The sequence below is a fragment of the Ailuropoda melanoleuca genome, chromosome X (assembly GCF_002007445.2).
Source record: "Ailuropoda melanoleuca isolate Jingjing chromosome X, ASM200744v2, whole genome shotgun sequence".
NCBI classification, from domain to species: domain Eukaryota; kingdom Metazoa; phylum Chordata; class Mammalia; order Carnivora; family Ursidae; genus Ailuropoda; species Ailuropoda melanoleuca.
The window spans coordinates 67,343,745-67,370,542 of NC_048238.1; the positions used below are offsets into that span (position 1 = coordinate 67,343,745).

A 26,798-nucleotide genomic window follows, 5' to 3' on the forward strand; every position below is an offset into this window, starting at 1 on the left:
GGCCTGATATGGGGCTTGATCCCGTAACGCCAGGATCACGCCCTGAGCCGAAGGCAGACGCCTAACCGCTGTGCCACCCAGGTGCCCCTATGATGTTTCTCTTAAATACTGAATCAGGCGTATTACTTAAATCTGTTTCTAGTAGATCTCTGACTGTGACCTTTACTTGGTCTTTCTATTTGGATTAATTCTTCCATCTTGATATTTTGTCTAGGTCCCTGTCTTCTTCTCTGTGTTAGGAACACATGTTATGTTTCCTTTTCCTGAGAGTAATGGCTTTATTAAGGAGAGGTCATATACAATGTAGGGCCTGGCACTTCAGGAACTGCTCCTGGTCTATGCTGTGTGTACTCTGCTGCTGTTTTTTGGCTGTTCTTTCCCCTAGGTCAGTGTTCTGCAGAGTTTCTCCTTCCCTGCAGTGGGGAGTGTTTGGATCTTGTCCATTATGTGGTGAGTTTTTCCTAGGTGTGCTCTGGTCTGCTTGTTAAAAGAGTGGTGATCCTCTTTCCATTAGAGCTGAAGCTTTGTAGTACTCTGTGGTCAGTGGACCTGGGGGATGTGGGGGGTTTGTGCTGGTGTTCTGGGGGTATGCCCCACTGCATTGTTTCTCAGGCACACTTGCCCTAGTAAAGAAGCATCTGCAGAGCACAGGGGGTGGGGTTTGGTATAGGCGCCTCAGGCCTCCACTGTAAAACCCTTTGGTACTCCCTAAAGTCAGTCCCAGCTGATGGGTGGGTGGATAAAAATGGTACCAGTCCTCTCCCTTGTCTCCAGTGTGGGGAGTTTGTGCTTGCCAGTGTCTGGGATTCCCTCACAGAGGAGCAAAAAGTCTCGTCTTGTGTGTTACAGGTTTCCCTCAAATCCCTGTGTTCACCCTTTATGTGTCCAGGCCATCTACCTGCCCAGCAGCACAGTGCACCTGTGTTTTATCTCAGGCACATCAGCAGAGTTTCAAAACTCTTAAATTTTGGTATCTGTTAAGTGTGGACCCATGGTGATCCTCTGAGGGAGTGTCATGCCATGCTGGGCATGGCATCAGTTTGTCTAGTAAGTGCAGTTGCACCAACACACAGGAACTTGAAGTTTAGAGTGAAGTGCAGCAGAAAGCCAGCATCCAAGTTAGCTGCCCTCAGCAGGTGTCTCTGTCCTTATGCTAAGGAACTGGGCAGCACAATGCAACCCACTGGCTCTTTGGTCCCTGGAGAGGCAGTGCCTCCCCTAGCAGATACACTCCAAGAAGGAGGGACTTTCTCTTTTAGTGCATCCCAGGGGATCCTCAGATTGTGCCATCTGCTCCCAGGCCTCCGCCTCCTCCACACGTGTACCACTGCATTCGCCAGGCTCCACACTGGCCATGGTGTGGACTTCTAGAACTTAAGTGTTTAACTCTGCTGGTTGTAAAAACTCATGATAATCAGCCCCTCTCATTTTCCCAGTGAATGATTTTGGGAAAGTGTTTTTTTTTTGGTGTGCGATCCCCTGTGCTCCGCTTACTCTATCTCTTTCACTCTTTTTTTTTTTTTTTAAGATTTTATTTATTTATTGGACAGAGACAGCCAGCGAGAGAGGGAACACAAGCAGGGGGAGTGGGAGAGGAAGAAGCAGACTCCCAGCAGAGGAGCCTCATGTGGGGTTCGATCCCAGAATGCCGGAATCACGCCCTGGGCCCAAGGCAGACGCTTAACGACTGAGCCACCCAGGCGCCCCTGTCTCTTTCACTCTTTCGCTCTTTTCCTCTGTCCGTGATCTGAGCTCCCTCCCCTCAACAGCATCCGCAATTCTTTTCCACCCTAAATAATGTCTCTGCGTCTCCTACCTTCCACAATGTGGCTCTTCTTTCCCTGTAGTTGTGCAATTTGGTCTCTCAGTTCTCTTAATGATTTCTTGACTTCAGAAATATTTGATATACATGTAGTTGTATTTGAAGGATGAGGCAAACATTGCTTCCCCCTACTCCTCTGCCATCTTAACTCCTCCCCCAACACATGATAATTTAACCTCTCATTTTCTCTCTTTTAGTATTTTGTACAAGTGTTTTGGTTAAGCATCTGAAGGAGAATTCCGTTTAAGCTATACATATATCATTCTGTCAGATTTTGTGGAATACCACTTTTGGGATGCTAGACAATTATGATTGTAATAGAAATATTATGATTTGAATTAATGAATAATCTTTGAGCCTTCTAAAAGTACATTACCTTTTCAAAGTTAAATATAGTTACTGAGTTGAACTGCTTGATGGTGAATTTTTAGGTTTCATTTTCTAATTTGATAAATTTAAATGTATGGGATGAAACATTTAAGAACATAATTAATTCTGAAACCTATTTTTCAATGACAAAACAATACAAATGTCCATTATATGTGAAGAGAGACTTCTCAGTCTACCCTTTTAAAGTTTCGTTTGGGGAGCACCTGGGTGGCTCAGTTGGTTCAGTGTACCACTCTTGGTTTCTGCTCAAGTCATGATCTCGTGTGTGGTGAGATGGAGTCCTGAGTCTGGCTCTGCATGCAGTGGGTAGTCTGCTTGAAGATTCTCTCTCTCTGCCCCTCCCCACACACTCTCCCTGTCTCTATCTCTTTTTCTTTTCTTTTCTTTTTTTTTTTTAAAGATTTTATTTATTTATTCAACAGAGACAGAGACAGCCAGCGAGAGAGGGACACAAGCAGGGGGAGTGGGAGAAGAAGAAGCAGGCTCATAGCGGAGGAGCCTGATGTGGGGCTCGATCCCACAACGCCGGGACCACGCCCTGAGCCGAAGGCAGACGCTCAACCGCTGTGCCACCCAGGCGCCCCTCTATCTCTTTTTCTAAAATAAATAAGTCTTCAAAAAAATAACAATTTTTCTTTCTTTCCTTTTTTTTTTTTTTGTGAAATTTTTTTTTTTTTTTTCCTTGTTGCTGCCGTATTTCCTCTTTACTAACACCTTAATCAGTAACCTACCCCAACAGGTATGCTAAATTGTTATGAAAGTGATCTGGAGCTTTGATTTTCTGAATGACCAGGGAATTCAATGAAGCAAAAGACATTGCACTTACTTAATACTTAAAGTTGTTTAAAACTTTCTCAAAACTATGTTATTAAGTGTACATTTATGGTGGTGATCATTGCAGTTCGATGAGGAATTCACAGCTCGACAGGAAGCTCAAGCTGAGCTTCAAAAAAGAGAAGAAAAAATTAAAGAGCTTGAAACAGAAATCCAGCAACTTCGAACCCAGGTAATGAAAGAATATATAGACTTTATGCCATGTCACAGTGAATTTGATGGTAGAAAATTATCTTGTTAGGTGGAAGGAAAAATGTGACCAGAAGCAGACTTTTTGGCAGTTTTGCATTTTAGTTAAAATAACTCTACAGATTTGATTTTCCAGGACAATAAATAATTTTACTATTTGGATAAAAAATAAGGTATTAATTGCTTACACTTCCCTAAATAGTTTTAATGGAATATATTACACAAGCAAGAGTGTTTGGGAGACAAAAATTTCTTGATGATTTGAAAAGTTAGATGCATAATTTCAAAACCTAGAAATTTTGCATTTCCTACTGCATCACCTATGATGAATAGCAGTCATACACACTCAAGATCTTAGTTATGGTGTCTAAACTTTAGAACTGATTAAGTCCTCTCAACACTTTTTTATTTATTTCTATTTTTTTAAATACCCTCAGCACTTTTTATGTTTTAAATGGTTATTAAGAAATGGAAAATTACCAGTGTTGGTGAGAAAAATGTCCTTTTTCTATGTATGCATTTTCTTTTTAGTTTTTACTATGCATTTTAACCTTTAAAGGCCCTTAATGAAAACAATGAGAAAATAAAATGGAAAAAAAAATGTTCATTAAAACCCCAAATTCAGCCACATTAAGTTTTGATGGTCTAATTGGCCTTATTAAATGATTTATAAATTTGGCATCCTTCCATCTAGTAAGCAGAGGGTAACTCCAAAGGGTTATACAAAATGAAAAGTTTTTATGGAAAGAGGGTAGGACAACAGGTTATTAGGGAAAAGAAAAGATCTTTTAGGCCCTGCCACTTTCCCTTAGGGGAAAAAGCAAGAGGTCTTATGCAGATTACTTCATCTTCCTTTAGGGCCTGGAGAGGACTTCTGTGGCTGACTTATGGTCTGCTGATATAAAAGTTCCTGACTCTCCTGTTAAGACTGTATTTCTTTGGGCTGTTGAAACTGCAGTTAGATTGTATAGTAAGCTTTGGTTTGGGGTCTCAGCCTAACTGATGCCATTTGGGGCCTGTGGTTTTTTTTTTTCTAACACCTGGTAACATAGCGCATGCTCAGTAGATGTTTATTGATTGACTACATTTGTATCCATCAGTCTACTGAGAAATAACTTCAAAAGTCACTGACAAACTCCAGATTATTCAGTGCAGTGCCTTTTCCTACCCTTAGTCTGTTTTCACTTATCCATAATATTTGATAATTTCTTCCATTAAATCTTTCTCCTTTTTTGTATCATCTGACTTCCCTTTCCACATCTCTGAGAACTCAATTTCTTTTTGTTTTTATCTGCCCCTCTCCCAGAGATGGTGACATTCCTCAGTGTCACCCTAGCACAGGGCCTTACTATTTAGTGGGTAGTTGCTTATTTATTATTAAATTAACTGATCTGTAAAAATGCAGAGTCACACAGTCCCTTCTAGTGTACCCAAAATTGTGCCAAATACTAAATTATTCATTAGCTATATTCAATTCTCAATACTCTGTTGTAGCCTAATTTAATTGTTGCATTCCTAATTGTTCATGAGAGCTAAGAGAAGGATGATATGATTTGATTTTTAAAGGCTGGTGGCATTTATTTGGGATTCTTTATTAAATTTGTGAAACATGCATTTAACTTGAGTAAAATCCTCTGTTAAAAGTGATAGCATTTTTATAACTCCACAAGTTTCATATCATAGATATGATCTAATAGAGTAAGAATTTGATGTTAAATATAATTTTGCTCTCTTTTAATAAAAAATTGGATGTACATTTTACCTTTCAAAGTATTTAACAAATCTATTTATACGTAAAACTTGTAAATTACTAATTTCTTAAACTTTTCAGAAGAATTATTTTGATTTTCTCCATAATTTCTTTGATCTCAATCAAGATTGTAAAAATCTGACTGTTTTCTATAATTTTGCTGCATTAAAATAAAATGAAAATAGTTTTGCATATTATAATTCCTACTAATTTCAGGAGAGGATTCCATTCTAGGGGAGGATTATCATTTGTTGAGTGTATAAATACTTCAGTTGCATATATGTATATACACACATAAACATCATACATATGAATAAAATATTTGGACAGTGCGTAGTAAATATTATGAGAAACATTTCCATGATTCTATGATTGTTAATTTTTAATATTCTTATAAATAGGTCCATCCTTTAAATTGATTATTCTTTTTTTTTTTTTTTTAAAGATTTTATTTATTTATTTGACAGAGAGATAGCCGCGAGAGAGGGAACACAAGCAGGGGGAGTGGGAGAGGAAGAAGCAGGCTCATAGTGGAGGAGCCTGACGTGGGGCTCGATCCCATAACGCCGGGATCACGCCCTGAGCCGAAGGCAGATGCCCAACCGCTGTGCCACCCAGGCGCCCCTAAATTGATTATTCTTAAAATATGCTTCAACTTACTTATTTTGTAAAGCTATTTCTAAGTTTAGTTAGTACAATTAAGTACTCCAACTTTGAAATTCATATTAGTAAAGATAAGACTTTTCCCCCCAAATAAAAATAACACTATGCCAAGAAATTTTATTAATTTTAAACTTTTCATTCAGTTCATCTAATGTCATATCTTGATTACAAATACATCTGTTCATTGGTAGGATTTTCTTAGGAATGTTTATAATAACCAACTTCACTTTAATATTCATTTATTTTAGAAGTGAACCATTGTGATCAGTAATGGTTTAAAGAAACAGGTACAGATAAACTTAAAAAGTAGACAGTTTGGAATGAGATGCTGTCCTTCATCTGTTATCCATTATCGTTAGAGAATGAGGTTGATTTTAATTTCTGGTGGTAGATTTTAGACTCTGTGACCTTTGGTTAGTCATTTAACCTTTTTGTAGTTATGTTTTTCTCATCTATAAGCAGTGAAATAAAATTTGGATTAAAAAAGCCCTACTTACATTACAGGTTTTAATAACAATGAAACTAAATAATAGGTAATGAAAAGAAATAATAGATGTAAAAACATTGATAAACATATATTACCAGGCAAATGGATGTCACTCAGTATTAATTATTGGTACTAGAAGACAGCTAACATATGGGTGCTATGAGATAGACTCTGGGTAAGGTAATTGGCTCCAAGGGAATCAGATCTATGATTGTGTTAATTATCCCATATTCAAACCAACTAGTCTAATAGGCTCAAGCCACTTCAGTACTTCTTTGCATATATTTATAATGAAAGGTAATTTTTCATTACTTTGGAGGAGTGTTTCACAAAATCTTTGAGGATGCCAACTTTTATAGTGTGTTAGCAGAAGTAGTCATTGTACAGATATTATAATGCTTATCAAACATCTATGGGAGTCTTTTTCAGTTACTCTTAAGCCCTTTGATGTTACCAAATTAAATAAAAGTGTATATAATCTTAAACCCCAAATGTCTACTGATAGGTTTTCTTTGTTGTATATTTTACTGTAAGCATTTAAACATTGTATTACATATGTTTCAGGGACATGGACTCTCAGGTTCATCCGGAATTCCAGGCCCTCCTCCACCACCTCCATTGCCAGGTGGTGGGTCATCCCCACCACCACCACCTCCACCAGCACCACCTCTACCTGGAGGAGCTCTCCCTCCTCCTCCACCTCCTTTACCTGGAATGATTGGTATACCACCACCACCACCTTTGTTTGGGGTACCTCCTCCACCATTTCCCCTTGGAGGGGGAATTCCTCCTTTCCCAGAAGTACCACTTGATCTGCCTTATGGGATGAAGCAGAAAAAATTATATAAACCCGAGGTGCCCATGAAGAGAATCAATTGGTCAAAGGTGATTATGACTATGACTAGACTAGATTATTTGACCAGATATTTTTAGGATTAGATTATTTTTGGCTTTGTCCAGCCATAGTTGATCATTAATATGTGAGTTACTCTTGGTGCATATAAGTATAGTATAATGCTTGAGAAGATGACAGGTGACTAGAGAATGTTTTTTTTTTGTTTGTTTGTTTGTTTTATTTTATTTTTTTTTTTTTTTTAGATTTTTATTTATTTATCAGAGAGAGCACGAGCAGCAGGAGAAGCAAAGGGAGAGGGACAAGCAGACTCCTCACTGAGCTCAGAACATGATGCAGGGCTCAATTCCAGGACCCTGAGATCATGATCTGAACCAAAGTCAGGCACTTAATCAACCGAGCCACCCAGGCGCCCCTTTTTTGTTTTAGTGTTAAATATTTAGATGATATGGAATAGGTGGCAGTGTTCTGTAGTGGCATAGCCTAATTATTCTTTATGTAATGTATGAAAGTTTATTTTTGAATGTTATTTTGCTNTTTTTTTTTTTTTTTTTTTTTTTTTTTTTTTTGAGAAAGAAAGAATGCTTGGGGAGTAGAGGCCAAGGCGGAGGAGAGAGAGAAAATCTTAAGCAAGCTTTACTCCTGAACCTGAATGGAGCTTGAGATCATGACCTGACTGACATCAAGAGTCAGGCACTTAACTGACTGAGCCACCCAGGCACCCCTATTTTGCTTTATTATTATTATAAGACTATGTATAGTGAAAAGCTTGTTATCAAGATTGACACAGTCCCTACTTACTAGGAACTAATCTGCTAATGAAAATACAGTTATCCACTACATCAAAAACTAATGATGTACTGTATGGTGACTACATACCATAATAAAAAAAAAATTAAAAAAAAGAAAATACAATTATCTAGACCATAATTTGGGGAAATGACTCATCCAACAACATACTTAGAATGAAATATGACAGTATCTACATAGTAAATTGGTTTGACCAGAATCATGGTTAAACCAGTTTTTAGTTAAGAATATTCTTAGGCTTTGCTCATAAGAGTAAATGAGGTACAAATATTTTCGGAATGTAGTTATTTTTTATTAGGTACACTCCACCAAACTGTAGGATCCAGATGCTGTTGGTCCAGTTGTCTCTGTATATAAATGTAATGATATGTTCATGTAGCATTTAAGCATAGGGTGAAATGGTACTAATATAACACAAAGCATCATGATGTACTGGAAAATACACAGTTCTAATCTTGGCTTTTGGTCTAGTGGTTAAGAGGACAATTCTCTGGAGCAACACTGCCTGGGTTTAATTCCCATCTTTGCCATTTGCTAGTTTGGACAGCCACTTAAACTTTTTGGGGCTCAGTTTCCTCATCTTTCACTTGGAGATAATAATAGGTCCCACTTCAAGGGATTATTATAAGGGTCAGATTAGGTAATATATGCAAATCACTTAAAACAGCACCTGTCACATTATAGGAGGTATGTAAGGTGTTAGCTATTATGATTATTACCTTCACCCTGGTCAATAAATGTGGAGAATTAATTCACTTTTTTGATTTTTAGTTTCTTCATTTTTAAAAATCCAGGAGCAGAAAAAAATGTATGTGAGTTGGGGGAGGGACTTACTAAACTATTTTTAAGATTCCTTTCAATAGAAGACTTTTTAAAATGTGATTTGCTATATGGCTAATTGCTGTTGTGTATCTTTTCTGTGCACCAATAGAATTCTAGGACTTCCCCAATGAATATTTACTTAAATCTTATTTTGTTAGATCCTAAAATTGATTTAGTAGGTAGATAAGTAAAGGAACTATCATTCAATCTTGGTGAAATTGAATTCTTTGAAGAATTAAATATGAAATAATAATTTAGAAACTTACCTTTGTTATTTTTGTTTCAGATTGAACCCAAAGAATTATCTGAGAACTGTTTCTGGTTAAAAGTTAAGGAGGACAAGTTTGAAAATCCAGATCTCTTTGCAAAATTGGCACTGAATTTTGCTACCCAGATAAAAGGTACATCTTATTTTTTAAAATATAAATTTCTTATTGTGATACATTGAATTCAGTGCTTTGCCAAAAAATTCTAGTAATGTAGATATATGTATAATTTTTCTACCCTGGACAGAGTCAAACATCAATTAACTTATTTGCTAGATTTTACCCAGCAACTAATGGAGGATAGCTCGTTTTCTTTATTTTTAAGAATTTTTAAAAAGATTTTATTTTTTTGACAGCAGAGGGAGGGAGAGAGAGAGAACAAGCAGGGGGAGCTACAGGCAGAGGGGGAAGCAGACTCCCTGCTGAGCAGGGAGCCCGATGCCATGCTGGGCAGGATCCCAGGACCCTGGGATCATGACCTGAGCTGAAGGTAGATGCTTAACCAACTGAGCCACCCAGGTGCCCCATATTTTTAAGATTTTATTTGAGAGAGAGAGAGAGTGCACATATGCATGTGCACATGCACAAGTGGGGGAGGGACAGAGGGAGAAGGAAAGGGACAAGCATACTCCCCTCTCAGTGGGGAGCCTGACATGGGACTCAATACCAGGACCTGAGATCATGACCTGAGCTGAAGTCAGATGCTTAACTGGCTGAGCCACCTAGCCCCCACTCTTTCTAATCTTATTTTTCATAAATGTTATTATTCATCTGAAAATGTTGGTTTATTCTTACTGTTTAATATGTGAGGTATACCCCTCTATTATAGTTATTATTTTTACTGTGAAGTAGAGGAAATAAATTTGTCAATTTGCTATGTAAGGGAAAACAATTTAACAGAATACTAATGGCCCAGAAGTTTTCATGAAATTGGGATAAGATTTGGCTGCTAGTGCATAGTCTTTCCTCTTACATTTGTACTACTTATCAGTTTGTTTTCCTAGGAAATTTTATAGTTTTTTCCTACAAGCAAATTTTTTAGAATAACATCAAAATCTGGTACCTATTTTACTGATTTGAAAATAGAGTGCTTTGTTTGTGATTAGTTAACCTCTTGTGAATTTCACACGTAATTTTAATACTATATAGGTAACTTTTCAATCTCATAATTACTAGGGTTTGTGTATTTTTAGTATTTTAACTACTGTTTTACTAATTATTGCAGAATTGATGGTTCAGATAAGCATAGGATCTTTTCAGTCTGGATGAGTCTCCACAACTAAGAAACTGATACATTCCATATGCCCATGCCCTTGGAATTGGCAGCTTTACCATTCATTTGTATGATTTGTCACAACATGCCCTAGAATGTAAGAATCTGAATTTTGGAAGATTGAGAGAGAGAGAGAGAGAAAGATCGAGAGACAGAGGTGAAATACACTCCTTTTCAGACCTTCTATCATATCTTGCACACTGGAGGTGCTTGTGCTGTATTTGTTGTTACTTGTAAATTGAAGTTCACACACACACAGAAATCAGAGATAATTAGAAGAAATTTGACATTTAAAAAATTCCTGGCGTTCTTTTTTTTTTCTTCTAAGTAACCTTAACATTTAAAGGATCCTTCGGTGACTCTAGAGACTACTATTTGTTATAAACACTTTTTTTAAATTAAAAAAGTTAAAAACGCTTATATCACAGTATTCATATAGTAAAAAAAATAAATAAATAAAAGGATGCATGATAAGCTTATCCCTTCAATCCTAGACTTACAGCTTCTTCCCCAGAGAAAACCATGGTTACTGATTTCTCACATTGTCTCCTAGAAATAATCCATGCGTCTAGATGCATATGTGTATTTATCATTTTTTGTTTTTTACTTCTTGCTGTTTCACTTTATATACTTGGATGTTATCCATAATAGCTTGTGTTCATCTACTCTGTTCGTTCGGCATACTGCATAGAATTTGGTGGTATGGACTTAACCTAATTTATTTAACCAGTCCCCCTGAATGGGTATTTAGATTAATTCTAGTCTCTTTTGGTATTTCAAGCAATGCTGTGATGAATGTGTATCTGCATATGCCTTTGTGGACAAAAGATCTATTTGTAGGACAAGTTCTAGAAGTGAAATTCCTGGATACGTTTATAATTTTGATACATATTACCAAATTGCCTTCCAAAGAATTTGTGTCTGTAGTGGCATCTAAAATATAATATATGAGTATCTGTTTCCTTGCAATCTTTGTCCATCTCAGAGGTGATAATGGTAAATCATCCATGTTATAATTTCAACTTCTTAAATTTGGAGCGAAGGTGAGCAGCTTTTATTACATTCAAAGGCAATTTTTATTTACTTTTCTATGACCATCTCCCTCCAGTTCTTTGCACATTTTATATTGAGCAGTTGCTCTTTTACTTATCCATGTATTTATATTGAGTTCCACAAGAATCATAGATTTCGTGAAATTTTAGAGTTAGTCAGGATCATAGAAATGATTAAGTCTGGACTCTATTTTACAAATGAAGAAAATGATGTTTGAGTCATAGAGGTAAGTGTAAAATCCATTAGAGTTTCTAAAGGTAGTGTGATAGAGTGGAAAAAGCCTGAGGAAATGGAGTCACACTTATTTGCATTCCAGCTGTAATACTTGTAACCTCTGAGACTGAATTTTCTCATCCATAAAATGAGTAGACTAACGTTTATCTAGTAGTGTTGTGAGAATTAAATAAGGTTATATATTTAAAGCATCCAGCACAGTGTTTAGTATAGTAGGCACTTAACAAATATTAATTCCCTTTTCCCTTTCATTTAACAGGATGCTGTGTGTGTGTTTTGCTTTAGTTGTTGACACTTAATACAGCTGTTAATTCAGCAAGAGAATCTCCTGCTCTTCTGAGCAGCACTTGGTAGAGCCAGTCAGTTACAATAGAAGCAATTCTTACTGCAGCTGCTAAAACTAATAAAAATTATATAAAGGCTCTCATCTACTCACTGCTAAGAATACCGCATTCCAGTTCTTCTTTGCTCTGATTCTCTGAATTTTATGTGTGGTATTAGTACTACTTCTGCTTTCCTAATTTAGAATATTTGAGTACAAATCAGGTCAGGAGCACCTTTCAGTAATATTATTTTTACTAAGACTTATTTTTCAAAGGGACATTTAAAGCAACAATTAAGCATCATAGCATATTCCAGACATTTATTGTAATGACACTTAGTGACTATTGACTGATCTTACTATTAACAGCTGAAGTTCCTTGTCACTTGCAGTGTCTTGATTCATAATTTGGCCAGTAGGTGGCAGGATCAGTAAGAAATCAGGAGGCTCTGGCTCCAGTGAACTCCAAACACACTTCCCTGGCTTTCCTAGCTCCAGCAACCACTTTCTTTCCCATTTTGTTGTTGCTTGCCACTCAGTTGCATTCCAGAAGGAGGAACACACTGATTATTTCTAAGACCTATTCCCACAACTCCTAGACCAAGCGTTCTAAAACCTCTGAGAATTTTCTCCTATTGCAAGGGTTTAGAGAGCTCATTTCTTGTTCTCCCCAAGTGCACTGAAAGCATTACTAGTCTATGTTAAGAAAATGTTTAACTTAGGAGTTCAAAGTGCTTCAGGTTGATGAATAGAAAGAAGTTGTTTTTAAGATTTATTTATTTAAGAGAGAGAGCATGGGGGAGGGGGAAGAGGCAGAGAGAGAGATAGAGATAGAGAGAGAGAGAGAGAGATTGGAAGAATCCTCAAGCAGACTCCCTGTTGAACTGGAGCCAGACATGGGTCTCAATCCCAGGACGCTGAGATCATGACCTGAGCTGAAATCAGGAGCCGGTGCTTAACCTGTGACTGAGCCAACCAGGCACCCTGAAAGTTTTAAAATACCTCTGATTCTTAGAATATTTAAATATGTAAATACTTAATATGTGAATTACCATCAAATTATACTTTCCATTTGAATTACTTAGAGTTATAGAGAAAGTGATTTTTAATTTTCTATTAATAAACCTGATTATTTCTAATTCAGGAGAGAATGTACATCTCAGTTAATTTAATTTATATATTTGTAGAGTACTAACTGTATATAAGGTACTATACTCAGTGGGAGGGAGAGAAATGAAGGTCTTGTTCCTCCTGCACCAGGGACCTTAACCATCTAGTGAGGGAGAGGGGAAGAGGTACACTACATTTAGTCAAGTTGTATTAAGTGTTAACACAGATATTTTTTACATAGGAATGCAGGATGGAAATACAGTTGATTTTGAGTAGGGCAAATGAAGATCCCATAGGTGGTATAATTTGAGCTGGGCCCTGGAATTTAGAATTTTAATAGGGAAAGAAGGAAAGAAGAATTCTAGGCAGAGAACACCATTTGAAAAGTATGGAGGGGGGATGAGGTACATACAGGGTGAGGTGCAGCTTTTGAAAGCACAGCTTATTGAGTTGGGACTTGGAGGTGATACTGGTTAGTTGAACTTCATACTGAGGAAATGGGGTTTTGTTCTTTAAGCATTAGTGGCACAATAATTTGATTATAAACTATTGAGGAGGCCTTTGGCAGATAGGTGATGGGAATTCACAGGTACATGATAGAGCATTGGTTGTGAATAAACCACCAGTAATTTAGGCAAGATATGATGATATACTGATTAGTATGGATTCTTAATTTTAATCTCTGAGGTCTTCTAGTTCCCAAATTCTGTGTTCCCGTGATTATAATATGTAGGTTCTTAAAAGCTGTAATGATGCTATGTGGCAAAATATATCTCACAATGCTCTCTGGATTAATGAAAAAAAATGTATAAGATGAAGCTTCAAAAGACCCTATTAGTAGTTTTGAATATATTATATATGTAACTGTTAGAATTTGTATATGTGTTCTAGTTTAGTATTCAATTTGATGATATTTGGGGCCATATAAACATCAAGGCTACAAAAATAGTATCATTTTTCTTAAAAAGCTATAGTAATTATAGATAACGGTGACACAAAATAAGAATTAAAGTAATAATGGTTAGTATTAACTAAACTTAAAATAATGATAAAATATGTAGGTTATAACTGCTAATTCTAATTAGAATTTCTAGGGTTCTCTAGAGGTTTCAGGAAGAACAAAAATTGTGTGGAAGTTGTAAGCAATTTCTTTTGTTTTAATGTTGCTTGGAGGAAATAAAAGAAATAAACATAAAAGGTTAATAAAATTTAGCTTCTTCAATAATATATTTCTGTAATGTAATTTAGCTTTAATAATAACAGAAAATTGAGGTGCTATAAATATTTCAGATGCATATAAATGCCATTTTGCAATGCTTGAGATATTGGGCATAGCTTCAAAATCGTGGTGGAACTGAGTTTAAAGATGTATTTATGTAAAAGCATTTTCCTTTTAGGATCGTATTTTAAATTGTGTTTCTTAGTCGTTGAATCAGCCAGCTGCTTTTGAAGATACTCACCCTTATTTGGTTGCTTAATAGAGTCTTCTATATTTAGTGAAGCAGTGAAAAAACAAAAGCATAATAAAATCTAATTCATCTCTGTCTTCATAATATAGAAATTCTTAGAATTGACTTGAAAATAATGAGATGTCTATCTCAGAGTGCACACCCTCTATGAAACAGTGCTAAAATGTGCTGAGAGACCTGGTGTCCTAACAAATAACTTGTCATCTTAATGACCTAGTATACATGTTCTGTACTATAAGCTTTAATATATATGGGAACAAACCAAGAAGGCTTAAATCTTTCAGGCAGCCAACTAAACACCATATATACCTGTATATAATTTAACTTATGATGATACATACACTCTTTTCCAGTTGGCATGTTCTAGCATCAAACAGTTACCTCCTTTAGGTAGAAGAGGGAAGAAGGAATTTATGAGCCAGAGATGCATGCCATTGTTTAATTATAAGAGTCACTAATTGTAGAGAGCAATTGAGACACTGTATCTTCACTTTCTAAATGAGTAGGCATCAAAATGGCTCTATCTTTACATATTGGTGATAGTGTGGTGATTGTGCTACTTCTACCACTAATACCATCACTACTAATAACACTAATAGCATATTTATTAAGCATTTACTATGTCCCAAGAGCTGCATAAGCATTTTAAATCCATATCTCGTTTAATCCTCACACCAAACCTAGATGCTCTTACTGTTGCTTTATAGGTGGAGAAACTGAGGTTATGGGAGATTAAACAGTATGTCTTTTTTATATAGCTAGTAAGTGGCAAAGCTGAGGTTTGAACCAAGGTTTGTTCTTAATTTCTTCCTATGTTGTAACAATGGCTTTAAAATTTTATTTTTGTTTCTTTTTTAATATTTTAATTTCAGTATAATTAACATATAGTGTTGTATTAGTTTCAGGTGTACAATATAGTGATTCAACAATTCTGTACATTACTCAGTGCTCATCATAAGTGTACTCTTAATCCCTATCACCTGTTTCACTCATCCCTCCACCCACTTCCCCTCTGGTAAGCATCAGTTCTCTAGTTAAGAGTCATAACAATAGCTTTTATTTTTTTTTTTTTTTAATTTTTAAAGTTATTTATTTATTTATTTTTTAAATTACCATATAATGTATAATTTGCTTCAGGGGTACAGGTCTGTGATTCATGAGTCTTACACAATACACAGCGCTCCCTGAAACACATAACCTCCCCAATGTCCATCACCCAGCTACCCTATCCCTCCCAACCCCCTCCATTCCAGCAACTCTCAGTTTGCTTCCTGAGATTAAGAATCTCTTGTGGTTTGTCTCCCTCTCTGGTTTTGTCTTGCTTCATTTTTTCCTCTCTTCCCCTATGATCCTCTACCTTGTTTCTCAAATTCCTCATGTCAGTGAGATCACATGATAATTATCTTTCTCTGATTGGTTTATTTTGCTTAGCATAATACCCTCTAGTTGATCCACATCGTTGCAAATGGCAAGATTTCATTTTTGATGGCTGCATAATATTCCTGTGTGTGTGTGTGTGTGTGTGTGTGTGTGTGTGTGTGTGTGTGTGTGTGTGTATATACCACGTTGTCTTTATCCATGTCGGCTTTTAACGGCTGTTAAGCCCTTAGTAATTTGTGCATTTTGTTGCTTAATTCACTGATTCTTTCTTAATGCTATAGTTAGACGTATAGTATATTATCTTGTGAAGTATGTAATCCCATTATCCTGACACTGAAGATACTTCTTTAGAGCTTAAACCAAAGCTGAGAAGTTGTATGTTCATGGAAGGGAATAAAGTTATTTTTTTCGAAGATTTTTTAGGTGCTTTCTGCATAGAATCTATCAATTATGAAGCATCGCTATGACTTGAGGTCTGTCTCTTCTTATAATGAATGAAGGAATGCAGTTTTAATGCCATTATGTATTTGGTAAGAATATATTAATACACATAAGATACATAAAGTAGTAAAATCAGTTTTTCATGGGGCTTCTTTGAGGTTAGCTTCATAACATTATAAACACTTTGTTATTTTAATATGACACTTTTTAGCTATGAGTTAGTGAGACTGTCTCTCCCCATTTCAGTAATTTTTGCTGATAAATATATTGATTAGGCACAATACCAGGTGTTCAGTTGATAGCATTTACAATTCACACAGATACTCATTCACATTTAGAATTACTCTTATAGCTAAATTAGTTTTATTTTGAAAAAAAACAGTTTTATTTTGGCAAACAAATTATTTATCATAAAATCCAGTGGAAACTTTCAACACCGCTATATAAAATTACAAAGAGTTATAGTTTGTTCTAATCATATAATGATGGCAGTGAATGCAGTTCCAGACTATATCTTACATGATAAAACAGGTAAGAAAAAGGTTTATCCAATTTAACAAATATATTTAATTTAGAGAAATTCAAATGTGGTAGCTTTTCTGAGGCATTATATATAAATAATCCCTTTAGTCAGTTAGTCCTTGTGAGAGTACACATTTAATTCTTTCTTTTTAATAGGTTATTCAGTAATATACGGATGATAGTAAGTTTTCCCTAATTTTAAACTATGCTTTTCGGTATTATTATTATCATTATAGTTTTCATTTATATCATTATTTTTTTTGTTTTGCTTTTGTTTTTATTATTTTTCCAGTTTTATTGATATAATTGACATAATATTGTATAAGTCTAGTGTATACAATGTATTGATTTGATATATGTATATATTGCAAAATGATTACCGCAATAACTTTAGTTAACATCCATACATCACCTTACATAGTTACAATTTTTTTTTCCTTGTGATGGGAAGTTTTAAGTTTTACTCTCTTAGCAACTTTGGAGTATACATAACAATATGGTTAACAATAGTCATCATGCTGTGCATTATATCACCAGAACTTATTTATCTTATAATTGGAAGTTTGTACCTTTTAAAAATTTTTTGTATTATTATAATTTTTTTAGAGAGGGGGAGAGAAGGGGAGAAGTAGGGGGAGAGGAAGAGAGAATCTTAAGCACACTCCATGCCCAGCTTGGAACCTGACTTGGGGCTCAGTCTCACAACCCTGAGATCATGACCTAAGCAGAAATCAAGAGTTGGTTTCACATGAGAGACTATGGACTCTGGGAAACAAACTGAGGGCTTCAGAGGGGAGGGGGGGGAATGGGATAGGCTGGTGATGGGTGGTAAGGAGGGCACGTATTGCATGGTGCACTGGGTGTTACACGCAAGTAATGAATCATGGAACTTTACATCAAAAACTAGGGATGTACTGTATGGTGACTAACATAATATAAGAAAAAAATACTATTAAAAAAATGAAGAGTTGGTTTCATAACTGATTGAGCCACCCAGGTGCCTTGGAAGTTTGTACCTTTTGGTTACCTTCACCTAATTTCCCTACCTCCTACCTCTTGCCTCTGGCAACCACAAATCTCATCTGTGTTTCTATGAGCAAATCATTATTTTAAAACACTGTTTAACATCTTGTAAGGTAGGTGTGTTGATTGAGTGAGCTTAATTTTGTTATTAAGTGCTCTCCAGACACTGATACTGTATGGGAGTTGACCCACGATATCCAAGATTATAGCATGAAAATATCACTTCCATTTTAACACATGCTTCTAGGAAGACAACTGCCCTTGAAAACAGGTTCGTATTTTTGTGTATGACTATCATGTTGAAAGAATGGTAATTTCTTATTTTATTTTTGTGGATTATGTTAGTTACCTGTAGCTATATAACAGATTACCCCAAGATTTAGCAGCTTGAAAGAACACACATTTATTTTCTCAGTTTCAGGAATCTTGGCAGAACTTAGCTGAGTCCTCTGCCTCAAGGTTCCTTACAAGGCAGCATATAAAGTGTTGTCAGAGTTGTGGTCTAATATGAAAGCTTGAATGGGGAATAATTATTCTTAAACTCACCCATATGATTTTGGGCAGCAGTCAGTTTCTTTGGGGCTACTGGACTAAGGGTTTCCATTTTTTCTTTGCTGGCTGTTGTCCAGAGGCTACCCTCAGCTCCTTGTCTCCAAGGCCTCTCAGTAGTGCTACTCACAAAAGGCAGTTTGCTTCATCAAAGAGCATACACCAGGAAGGAGTGAAGAGAAAATGAAAGCAAAAAGGAACTCAGTCTTTTGTAGCCTAATTTCATGATTAGAAGAAATTAACTAGGTCTAGCCCTCATACACACATGGAGAGGGGATTACTCAAAGGCATGAAGACCAGGAGGCAGGGAGCATTTGGGAACCATTGAAGAAGCTGCCTACCACATGAATATATATAATTTTATTTCTCAGCAATTATAAGTGCTACAACATCTCCTTGATGACTTCAACAGAATCCTAGCTGGTTTGTGCATTCAGTCTTGTATCCTTGTGATCAGTTTTCTACAATCTAGTCAGAATTGTCTTTCTAAAGTGTAAATTATTATGGCACTCCCATGCTTGGAATATTTCACTACTTATTGTCTTCAAGGGGACATCTAAATTCTTCCTCCTGTGTTTCAAGGTAATTTGCCTCTTCACTCCCCCTAAATTGTCTTTAGATTGAACTCTCTTGTTCCTGGAACAGACACTTAGAAGACTTTGCAACTTCTTTCTGAACACACCATCAGTTCTTCATTTGGTCTCTTTTAGATGACACTTTCATCAGAATGTAGTCTTCACAATATATTATAATTGTCTTTACTCATTTTTGTCCTCCATTAGACACTGAACTTCTTGAAGGTAGGCAGGAAGTATGTCCACTTTGTTTACTATTTTTTCCCAGCATGTACTATAGTTTCTGGCAACTATAAGTGTGTTCAGTGAACACACGAATGACTTACAGTTATGTGTACTTAGTTTCATAGTACCAAGGCAAATAAAGTATGGGTGCAAAGTAGAAAATGTGTATATATATATATTTTTAAAGATTCATTTATTTTAGAAAGAGAGTGAACACAAGTGGGAGAGGCAGAGGGGAAGGGAGAGAGAATCTCAAGCAGACTCCATGCTGAGTGTGGAGCCCCATGCAGGGCTTGACCCTCAAGATCAGGACCTGAGATGAAACCAAGAATCAGATGCTCAACCAACTACACCACCCAGGCTCCCCAGAAATGTGTATATTTAATAATTCATTTGGTGATATATATATATATAAGAGAATCTGTCTTTTGAAAATCTTATGACTGGTTAAATACTAGCCATGTACATAATTCAGTCTGGCTGTGATAGTTTGTTATTTTACCCATTTAAGTTCTGATGATTTAGTAATTCACTTCATTTAATATTTATATTTATTTATACTTATATATATAGTTATATTTATAAATTCTACTTTATTATATAAATATATAACTATAAATTTATTCAGTTCATTATGGGAGTTTGTTATGTTTATACATATAAATGCTATATATTACATTAATGTATAAAACTTTAAAAATATAAATTTATATTTTTAAATTCTACAGACTTTTGTTAATATTTTCAAATGTGAAAGCTAGGTTTTTTGTTTTTTTTTTTTTCCCACTAATGGCCTATTGCTGATTTAAACAACTTTAAAATGGGATAATTATCAGTAAATAGAATGACCATCAATAGGAATTTTGTGAGACTGAAGATAAATACACATAAGAGACTGATAACAAGACTAACAATTTGAACAATTACAAGTATTAATGTTTGTTGTATACTTATTATATGCCAGGTACTTTCTTAAATGTCTTACATGGATTATTTAATTTTTTTATCCTATGATGTGGATACCATTTTTGTTGCCATTTTGCAGATGAGCAGAGTAGAGCTGGAAACCAAGCTTAAGCAGGATGATTCCACAGCTCTCATGCTTCACAACTTTGTTATGCTTGCTGTATGAGCAAAGACATGGAGATAGGGTACGTTAGAACCAGACTGAATCCACAGCCCATGCTTTTTTTTTTTTCTCTCTCTGTAGTATGATTGTGCCTATTAAAGCTCTAGGATAAAAAAATCTCCAAGATCCAGATATCTGTCCCATAGGATAATGATAGGCTATTTATATATGACCATGCCTTTTGAAGTACCTTATTCTTGCCTACCCAATCCTACCTAGCTTCGTCTAGAGTGTTAATGTATTTCTATTAATTGGGCTCGGTAAAAATATACTCCTGAAGTGACAGATTTGAATGAATGAATTTATCCCCTAGAAAGGTTATTTACAGTATATTGCAAAGCATATCTCCCAATATAAAGCCAATATAGAAAAAGTGAAAATATATTAAGTTGGCTAAGTTCTCTACATATATGTGGTCTGCCTTTGGTTTATCTGTGGCCAAATATTAAATACTAGTCTGATTTTTCCCCACCTCTCTAGCACCATTTCCTCATGCTCTTTGTTATCTCTTAAAGCTGGCTTCAGGGTAATATTTTTAATTTAAATTAATTTTTTGGAGCCTAAACAAACTATGTGATGCATTCAGATGGCAACTATAATGATTGTGGTTTATCAATATTCTTTCCATTTGAATGAATGGTTTACTGAGATTTGACTGTGTCTTGCTTCATGTGATAAGAATAGACTGATAATGTGCTTCTGGCAATATGTGAGAAATGTTGTTTTCTAGCATATAATTGCTTTTAATAGAAGGCAATAAAAGTAACTACTCTGTGACACATGGTGCTATTAGGATATTTGTAGTTTTCTTTAAAAGGAGAAACTGGTATGATTTAGGTGCCTTTTGTTCCAATAATAGTAATAATAAAGATGCTATCAGTTCCCTCCTAGGTTTTACTTACCATTTGTTCTTGTAGTGCCAATCAAATCACAGTCTTGTTGATTATTGACATTTTATTCTATTTCACATGCTTTTATTTTTTCAGTGATGACAATTTAAGTATTTTAGTAATTTATTATATTATCAAATATTAGTGTATGTGCATGATGGATCAGAATATGGTTCTAAAATTCTCATAGTTCATAAACATTCAATTTATTAACAGTATTATTTGGCATTGCACAGATTTGGTACAGAAGAACCAAGGTAACTGACACAGTAAGCACTGGACACATTACCTTGGTGTAGCGTTCTAACCAATTTAAACATTTGGCCATAGGTAGATCTATATGATGACAAAGGTAACTGTCAGCTATTTTATTTTTTAATGTTTTAGTTTTTTTTTTTTTTTAAAGATTTTATTTGTTTATTCGACAGAGATAGAGACAGCCAGCGAGAGAGGGAACACAAGCAGGGGGAGTGGGAGAGGAAGAAGCAGGCTCATAGCAGAGGAGCCTGATGTGGGGCTCGATCCCATAACGCCGGGATCACGCCCTGAGCCGAAGGCAGACGCTTAACCGCTGTGCCACCCAGGCGCCCCATTAATGTTTTAGTTTTTTAAAGATTTATTTATTTATTAGAGAGAGAGTGCAGGGGATCGGGGCAGTGAGTCTTAAGCAGACTCTGTGCTTAGTGTGGAGCCCATGCAGCGCTGATCCCAGGACCCTGAAATCATGACCTGAGCTGAGACCAAGAGTTTAATCTGCCTGAGAACAATTCCATAGTATAGGGCTCTTGAATTGTTTAATATTGAAGACTTTTGAAAGTGCTTTTAAAATTTGGTACCTTACCAGATCAGGATGTAACAATATATCTTTAATATTAAGGTACTTAATAAAAGTAAATCAATAAATTCTTAATTTTGTTATTTTTCAGGAACATAACTGAATATATTTTAACTAAGCTTTATTGAGAGAGACAGTGATTTGTACAGCCTTTTTTTCCTCATTATCCTAATATTACAATATCTTTTTCACTTTGTTACAATATGTCTATATTTCTTCATACCTTCAGAGACATCGAGGCAATTATCAGCTCTCTTAGATTTTTTTAAAGATTTTATTTATTTATTTGACAGAGAGAGACAGCCAGCAGGAGAAGGAACACAAGCAAGGGGAGTGTGAGAGGGAGAAGCAGGCTTCCAGTGGAGCAGGGAGCCCAATGCAGGGCTTGGTCCCAGGACCCTGGGATCACGCCCTGAGCCGAAGGCATACCCTTAATGACTGAGCCACCCAGGTGCCCCATCAGCTCTCTTAGATTTACTAATGCTTTCTAAAATACCATTATCATTTTCCTTGGTGGGCAGGTGATATTTGTGCCTCAACATACATATATTGCATAATATTTGCTTGAGAGTTATTACCAATAAATAAATTTAATTAGACTCTAGTTAGGACCTAATAAATTAATAGTCTTAAGCGTTTGTTCTGATTTTTATGTGTAACTGGCTCTAAATGGGTAATCTTTTTAAAATAATTATTATTTATGTGATATATGCAGCAGCTCTGAGTTATCTGCTTTAATAGATTGGAATGAAATTATAAGACTTCTGGGGGTATATGTGGAAGGTAGAGGCAATCAAATGTTTTTATAGTAGTCTTTTTCTTGTATGTCAGTAACTTTAGGTCAGGCCTATTTGTGTCTTCTTGGACTAGGGGAACTAAGAAGTGAAAGAAGCAGTGGGAACAATTTTCAGATAGCCAGACCTAGGGCTTATTAAATATTTTTCAAAGATAATCTTAAACCTTTGTTGACAGAGAGAAAGTGGGCTCTTGGCCTTTGGAAAACATGCTATATAGGTCCTTTCTCATGCCTTAAGTTTCTCCTGGACTATACATTCCAGAAATCCCGTATCTGCTATTGAATCCCTTCATGGTCGTAAGAAATACAATGGATTTACATTGTTTTGGATGTTATTTTAAGTTGTAAGACTCTCTTTTTAATTCTCTCATCTCTCATCTCTTGCAGCAAAAGCAATATTGGTAAGAATCCAATAAACAGCTCCGGACTAACGTGGCTAGAGTTGCAATATATGGAGTTACATATACATATGTATAAACTTAACTCATTCATGGACTGTTGCGAGATTCAGTTTGGGCTGTGAGCATTCTGTTCACTGGTTGCTGAGAGCAGTCTGCATTTTAGCCACTAAGCAGTTGACAACCACGAACATATATATGACCTGGACTTTTCAGAGTCTATCTAATAGAAGAGACAGAAAATAGTTGACTCAAAACATTTGTTATATACTACACATTCTTTTGAACTTTTTGTTTTACACATATTAAATCATCTAATCCTCATGAAAGAAAGCCTATGAGATAATGTTACTAACTCCAGTTCTGTGGATGAGACAGTTGGGCCATGGGGAGATTAAGAGATTTGCCCAAAGGTCACCAGGGTAGTAGATAGGAAAGGTGAGTTTGAACCCAGTGTTCTTAATTATTATGCAAACTGCCAGGTTCTAGGTCATTGACATGATGTCAGTTATATAGCTGTTAATTTAGGTTCCTTTTATATATTTATGAAGTATATATCGTAGAAACTTCAGTCTCGTTATATCGGCCTGATACATGCCCAGACAGGTCTGGAGTTTATTTTGGAAGCCAGAATGGGTGTGATAAGCAGGGAAGAGAGTTAGTCTGGTTCAGTGATATATGCTGGTTATGGGAAAATTTCCATACTATCTATATTTCTGAGTTGCTTCTGAATCTGAACAATATTATTCATTGGTATCTAAGTATACTTATTTTAGAATCAAATCTTGAAGGTGACATTTGAAATTTGGGGTTCCAAGGTCATTTCCAAACATTTGCTAAGAAGTGACTGTGTAGCAGTTGCAGGCATGAAAGCATGCTTCTCTAAAAGGAAACAATATGTCAACTTACCAACATACATTTTTTATACTGTTTCAAGTCGATTGCTTTAAAAAAGTCATTGAGGGGGCACCTGGGTGGCACAGCGGTTAAGCGTCTGCCTTCGGCTCAGGGCGTGATCCCGGCGTTATGGGATCGAGCCCCACATCAGGCTCCTCCGCTGTGAGCCTGCTTCTTCCTCTCCCACTCCCCCTGCTTGTGTTCCCTCTCTCTCTGGCTGTCTCTATCTCTGTCAAATAAATAAATAAAATCTTAAAAAAAAAAAAAAAAAAAAGTCATTGAAAATGTATAAACCATTTAAAAGGTTGTGGAAAACTTAATTTTATAACAATTTAATCAAGTTGAAATCATGCTATGTCATTTTTAGTGTTTTTTTAAAGATTTTATTTATTTATTTATTTGAGAGAGAGTGAGAGTGAGAGAGTACAAGCGTGTGGGGAGCAGCAGAGGGAGAGGGAGAAGCAGGCTCCCTGCTCAGCAGGGAGCCTGATGCGGGGTTTCAATTTGAGGACCTGGGATCATGACCTGATCTGAAGGCAGACACTTAACAGACTGAGCCACCCAGGAGCCCCATTTTTAGTTTTTATATGAAAGGTGCTTGGTCATTTTTAAGAATCATTCTGTTTAATGCCCATCAACACTGGCTCACTAGAATGTTCAGTGTTCATAGGCATTCCCTTCACATTTTCTGCACTTTCCAATTTTGAATTAAGGTCAGATTAGAGGGTTCACACAAAATAATTTAAATTTGAATCATCAAAAAAGGTTATATAAACGGGCTTTGATAATGCTGATATTAATAATATGTTCATTTGCAACATATAAATATTGCACATTATGAATAATAAGCCTATCAGTACTTACCTAGAGTCAGGATGCTCTGAGTATTTTTTAACAAACTTCAGGCTGAAGACTGCCATTAAGGAAATTCACCTTGGAAGTAAGCAACTTTCCATATGGAAAATAAGAATTGCCAGGACATTGGAGTTCATAGAATGGCTGCTTATAGAACATCAGTATTTTACTTGTCATATTAAAATTCATCATTGTGATCTTTGGATTAGAAATGAAAATATGCCCTGCTTTATTATTTATATTTTGTATATCTGTATAATAGAAATGCAAAAGTTAATGAGTGGATATATTAATAATGCCTTAGCTCTTAACGGTGCATACTCTGAAATTTATAGAATAATAACAACCTTATTCTGTTACCGTATAGAGGTGGGCAACTGGGGCACGTGTAATATTAAACAGCTCTTTGTCAGTTAAAATAAACAGTATATTGAAGGTGCCAGCTATGAGTTAAATGAACCATCTAATAGGCTTAATATATCAATATGCTAACTGCTGTACAGAGTTTGCTGGTTGCAGACAATACATTTCCCAAGACATAGTCAATGCTAATCTCTATTACTAAGCAATGGCTGAAGAATCTTTTGAGACTAAATTTTAATGAAAGGAGAAATAATTTTTTTTATAAATCTTATAGATAATATGTCTAAATTCAGTGTAAGTAAACTTTATAAGATAGTCCTCCTTCTGCTTATTTCCCTTGACATGCACATCTCTGTTCTCTCAGTGAACCCAGATACCTGCATAATCAACATAGTGACAAATTTACATTTCACAAATCTTGGCTCAACTGTTGCTTGGGTGTTGGGAGCTGCATTTCCATGTATAGGTATTAATAAGTAGTGATGGCCTACATAGAGACTAATTTAGTGTAGAACTGAGGTAACAAGATTATTCTAGCAATTCTTTCAAGCTGCCATTGAGCTTTCTCCTTCTCTTATTTGTGCATTCAAGAAATGTGTATTGAATTTCTATCATATGCTATACACTACTAGTTTTCACAGAATGCTTATTGCTCCATTAGGCCTGTGACCCACAGAATGAGTAGCTGAATTCTCTGTGGTGGATAGGGATTTTGTTTATCGTTTTTTGCTGTGACAGCATCCTGTATTTCTGCACTTTCAGGCCTGCTTGCTTGCTTGCTTAGAATCAAGTTAACTATTTCCTGTACTACCTTCAGGAATTTCCTAGGATCCGAATTATTTTTTGTTGTTATTTAGGTATGCATAAACTGTTGTATGGTAACTGAACCTCTGTTTGCAATGACAGGGAAAATATCTTCCAGAGATCTTCTATTTAGTTATTCTCTTATTTAGTTTTTCTCTTATTTCTGCCCTATTTGTATCCGAGTCTTCTCATTGCTTTCTTAAACTCAATGTAATCAAAAAATTCCAGCGAACTTTGATATTGACCTGTATTTTGAAGTTTGGAAATGGGAGTGGAGAAGGCAGCAATTAGAGTATCCAATCAAAGGAAAATTAAGTTTGTGATAAAGATTAATATGCTTGACACTTAACTAGGCATTTGATTTATAGAATTAGTAATTAAATTATTTTGAGGAAACTGCTTATATTTTTTCAGAAATGTATTTTTTCCTCAAGAAGTATATATTAAACAATCTTTACAGAAACTATGAGTCCCCTAATAGTAATCAGTTAAATTTATTTTTCAGTGCAGTCTTTTATTCACAAATATATATATTAAGTACCTATTCTGTGCCAGATGCTAGTCTTAGTCTTGTGGGGATTTAGCTGTAATTAACGCAGATGTGATCCTGACTCTTAGAACTTACAGTCTAACAGAAAAGACATAATAATAAACCTGTTATTAATACGAATTTCAGATAGTGTGAAGTATTCCAAAGGAGATAAAATACAGTAACATGATAGGGAATTACTTAGGTTCAGGATTAAATGCGATGGCTAAGGAAAGTAAT

The 26,798-nt window shown here is 35.7% G+C and overlaps 1 protein-coding gene across 3 annotated transcripts in view; it reads left to right on the top strand.

The window, feature by feature from the left end:
- The window catches only part of DIAPH2 (diaphanous related formin 2), a 1,026,009-nt gene that overhangs the window by 306,585 nt on the left and 692,626 nt on the right, over positions 1 to 26,798 (top strand). For all 3 annotated transcript variants that reach the window (XM_034649855.1, XM_034649854.1, XM_034649853.1), the window contains 3 exons: positions 3,114 to 3,218; positions 6,700 to 7,020; positions 8,907 to 9,021. In XM_034649855.1, coding sequence (XP_034505746.1) covers positions 3,114 to 3,218; positions 6,700 to 7,020; positions 8,907 to 9,021 — 541 coding nt within the window. The remainder of the gene's footprint in view (positions 1 to 3,113; positions 3,219 to 6,699; positions 7,021 to 8,906; positions 9,022 to 26,798) is intronic.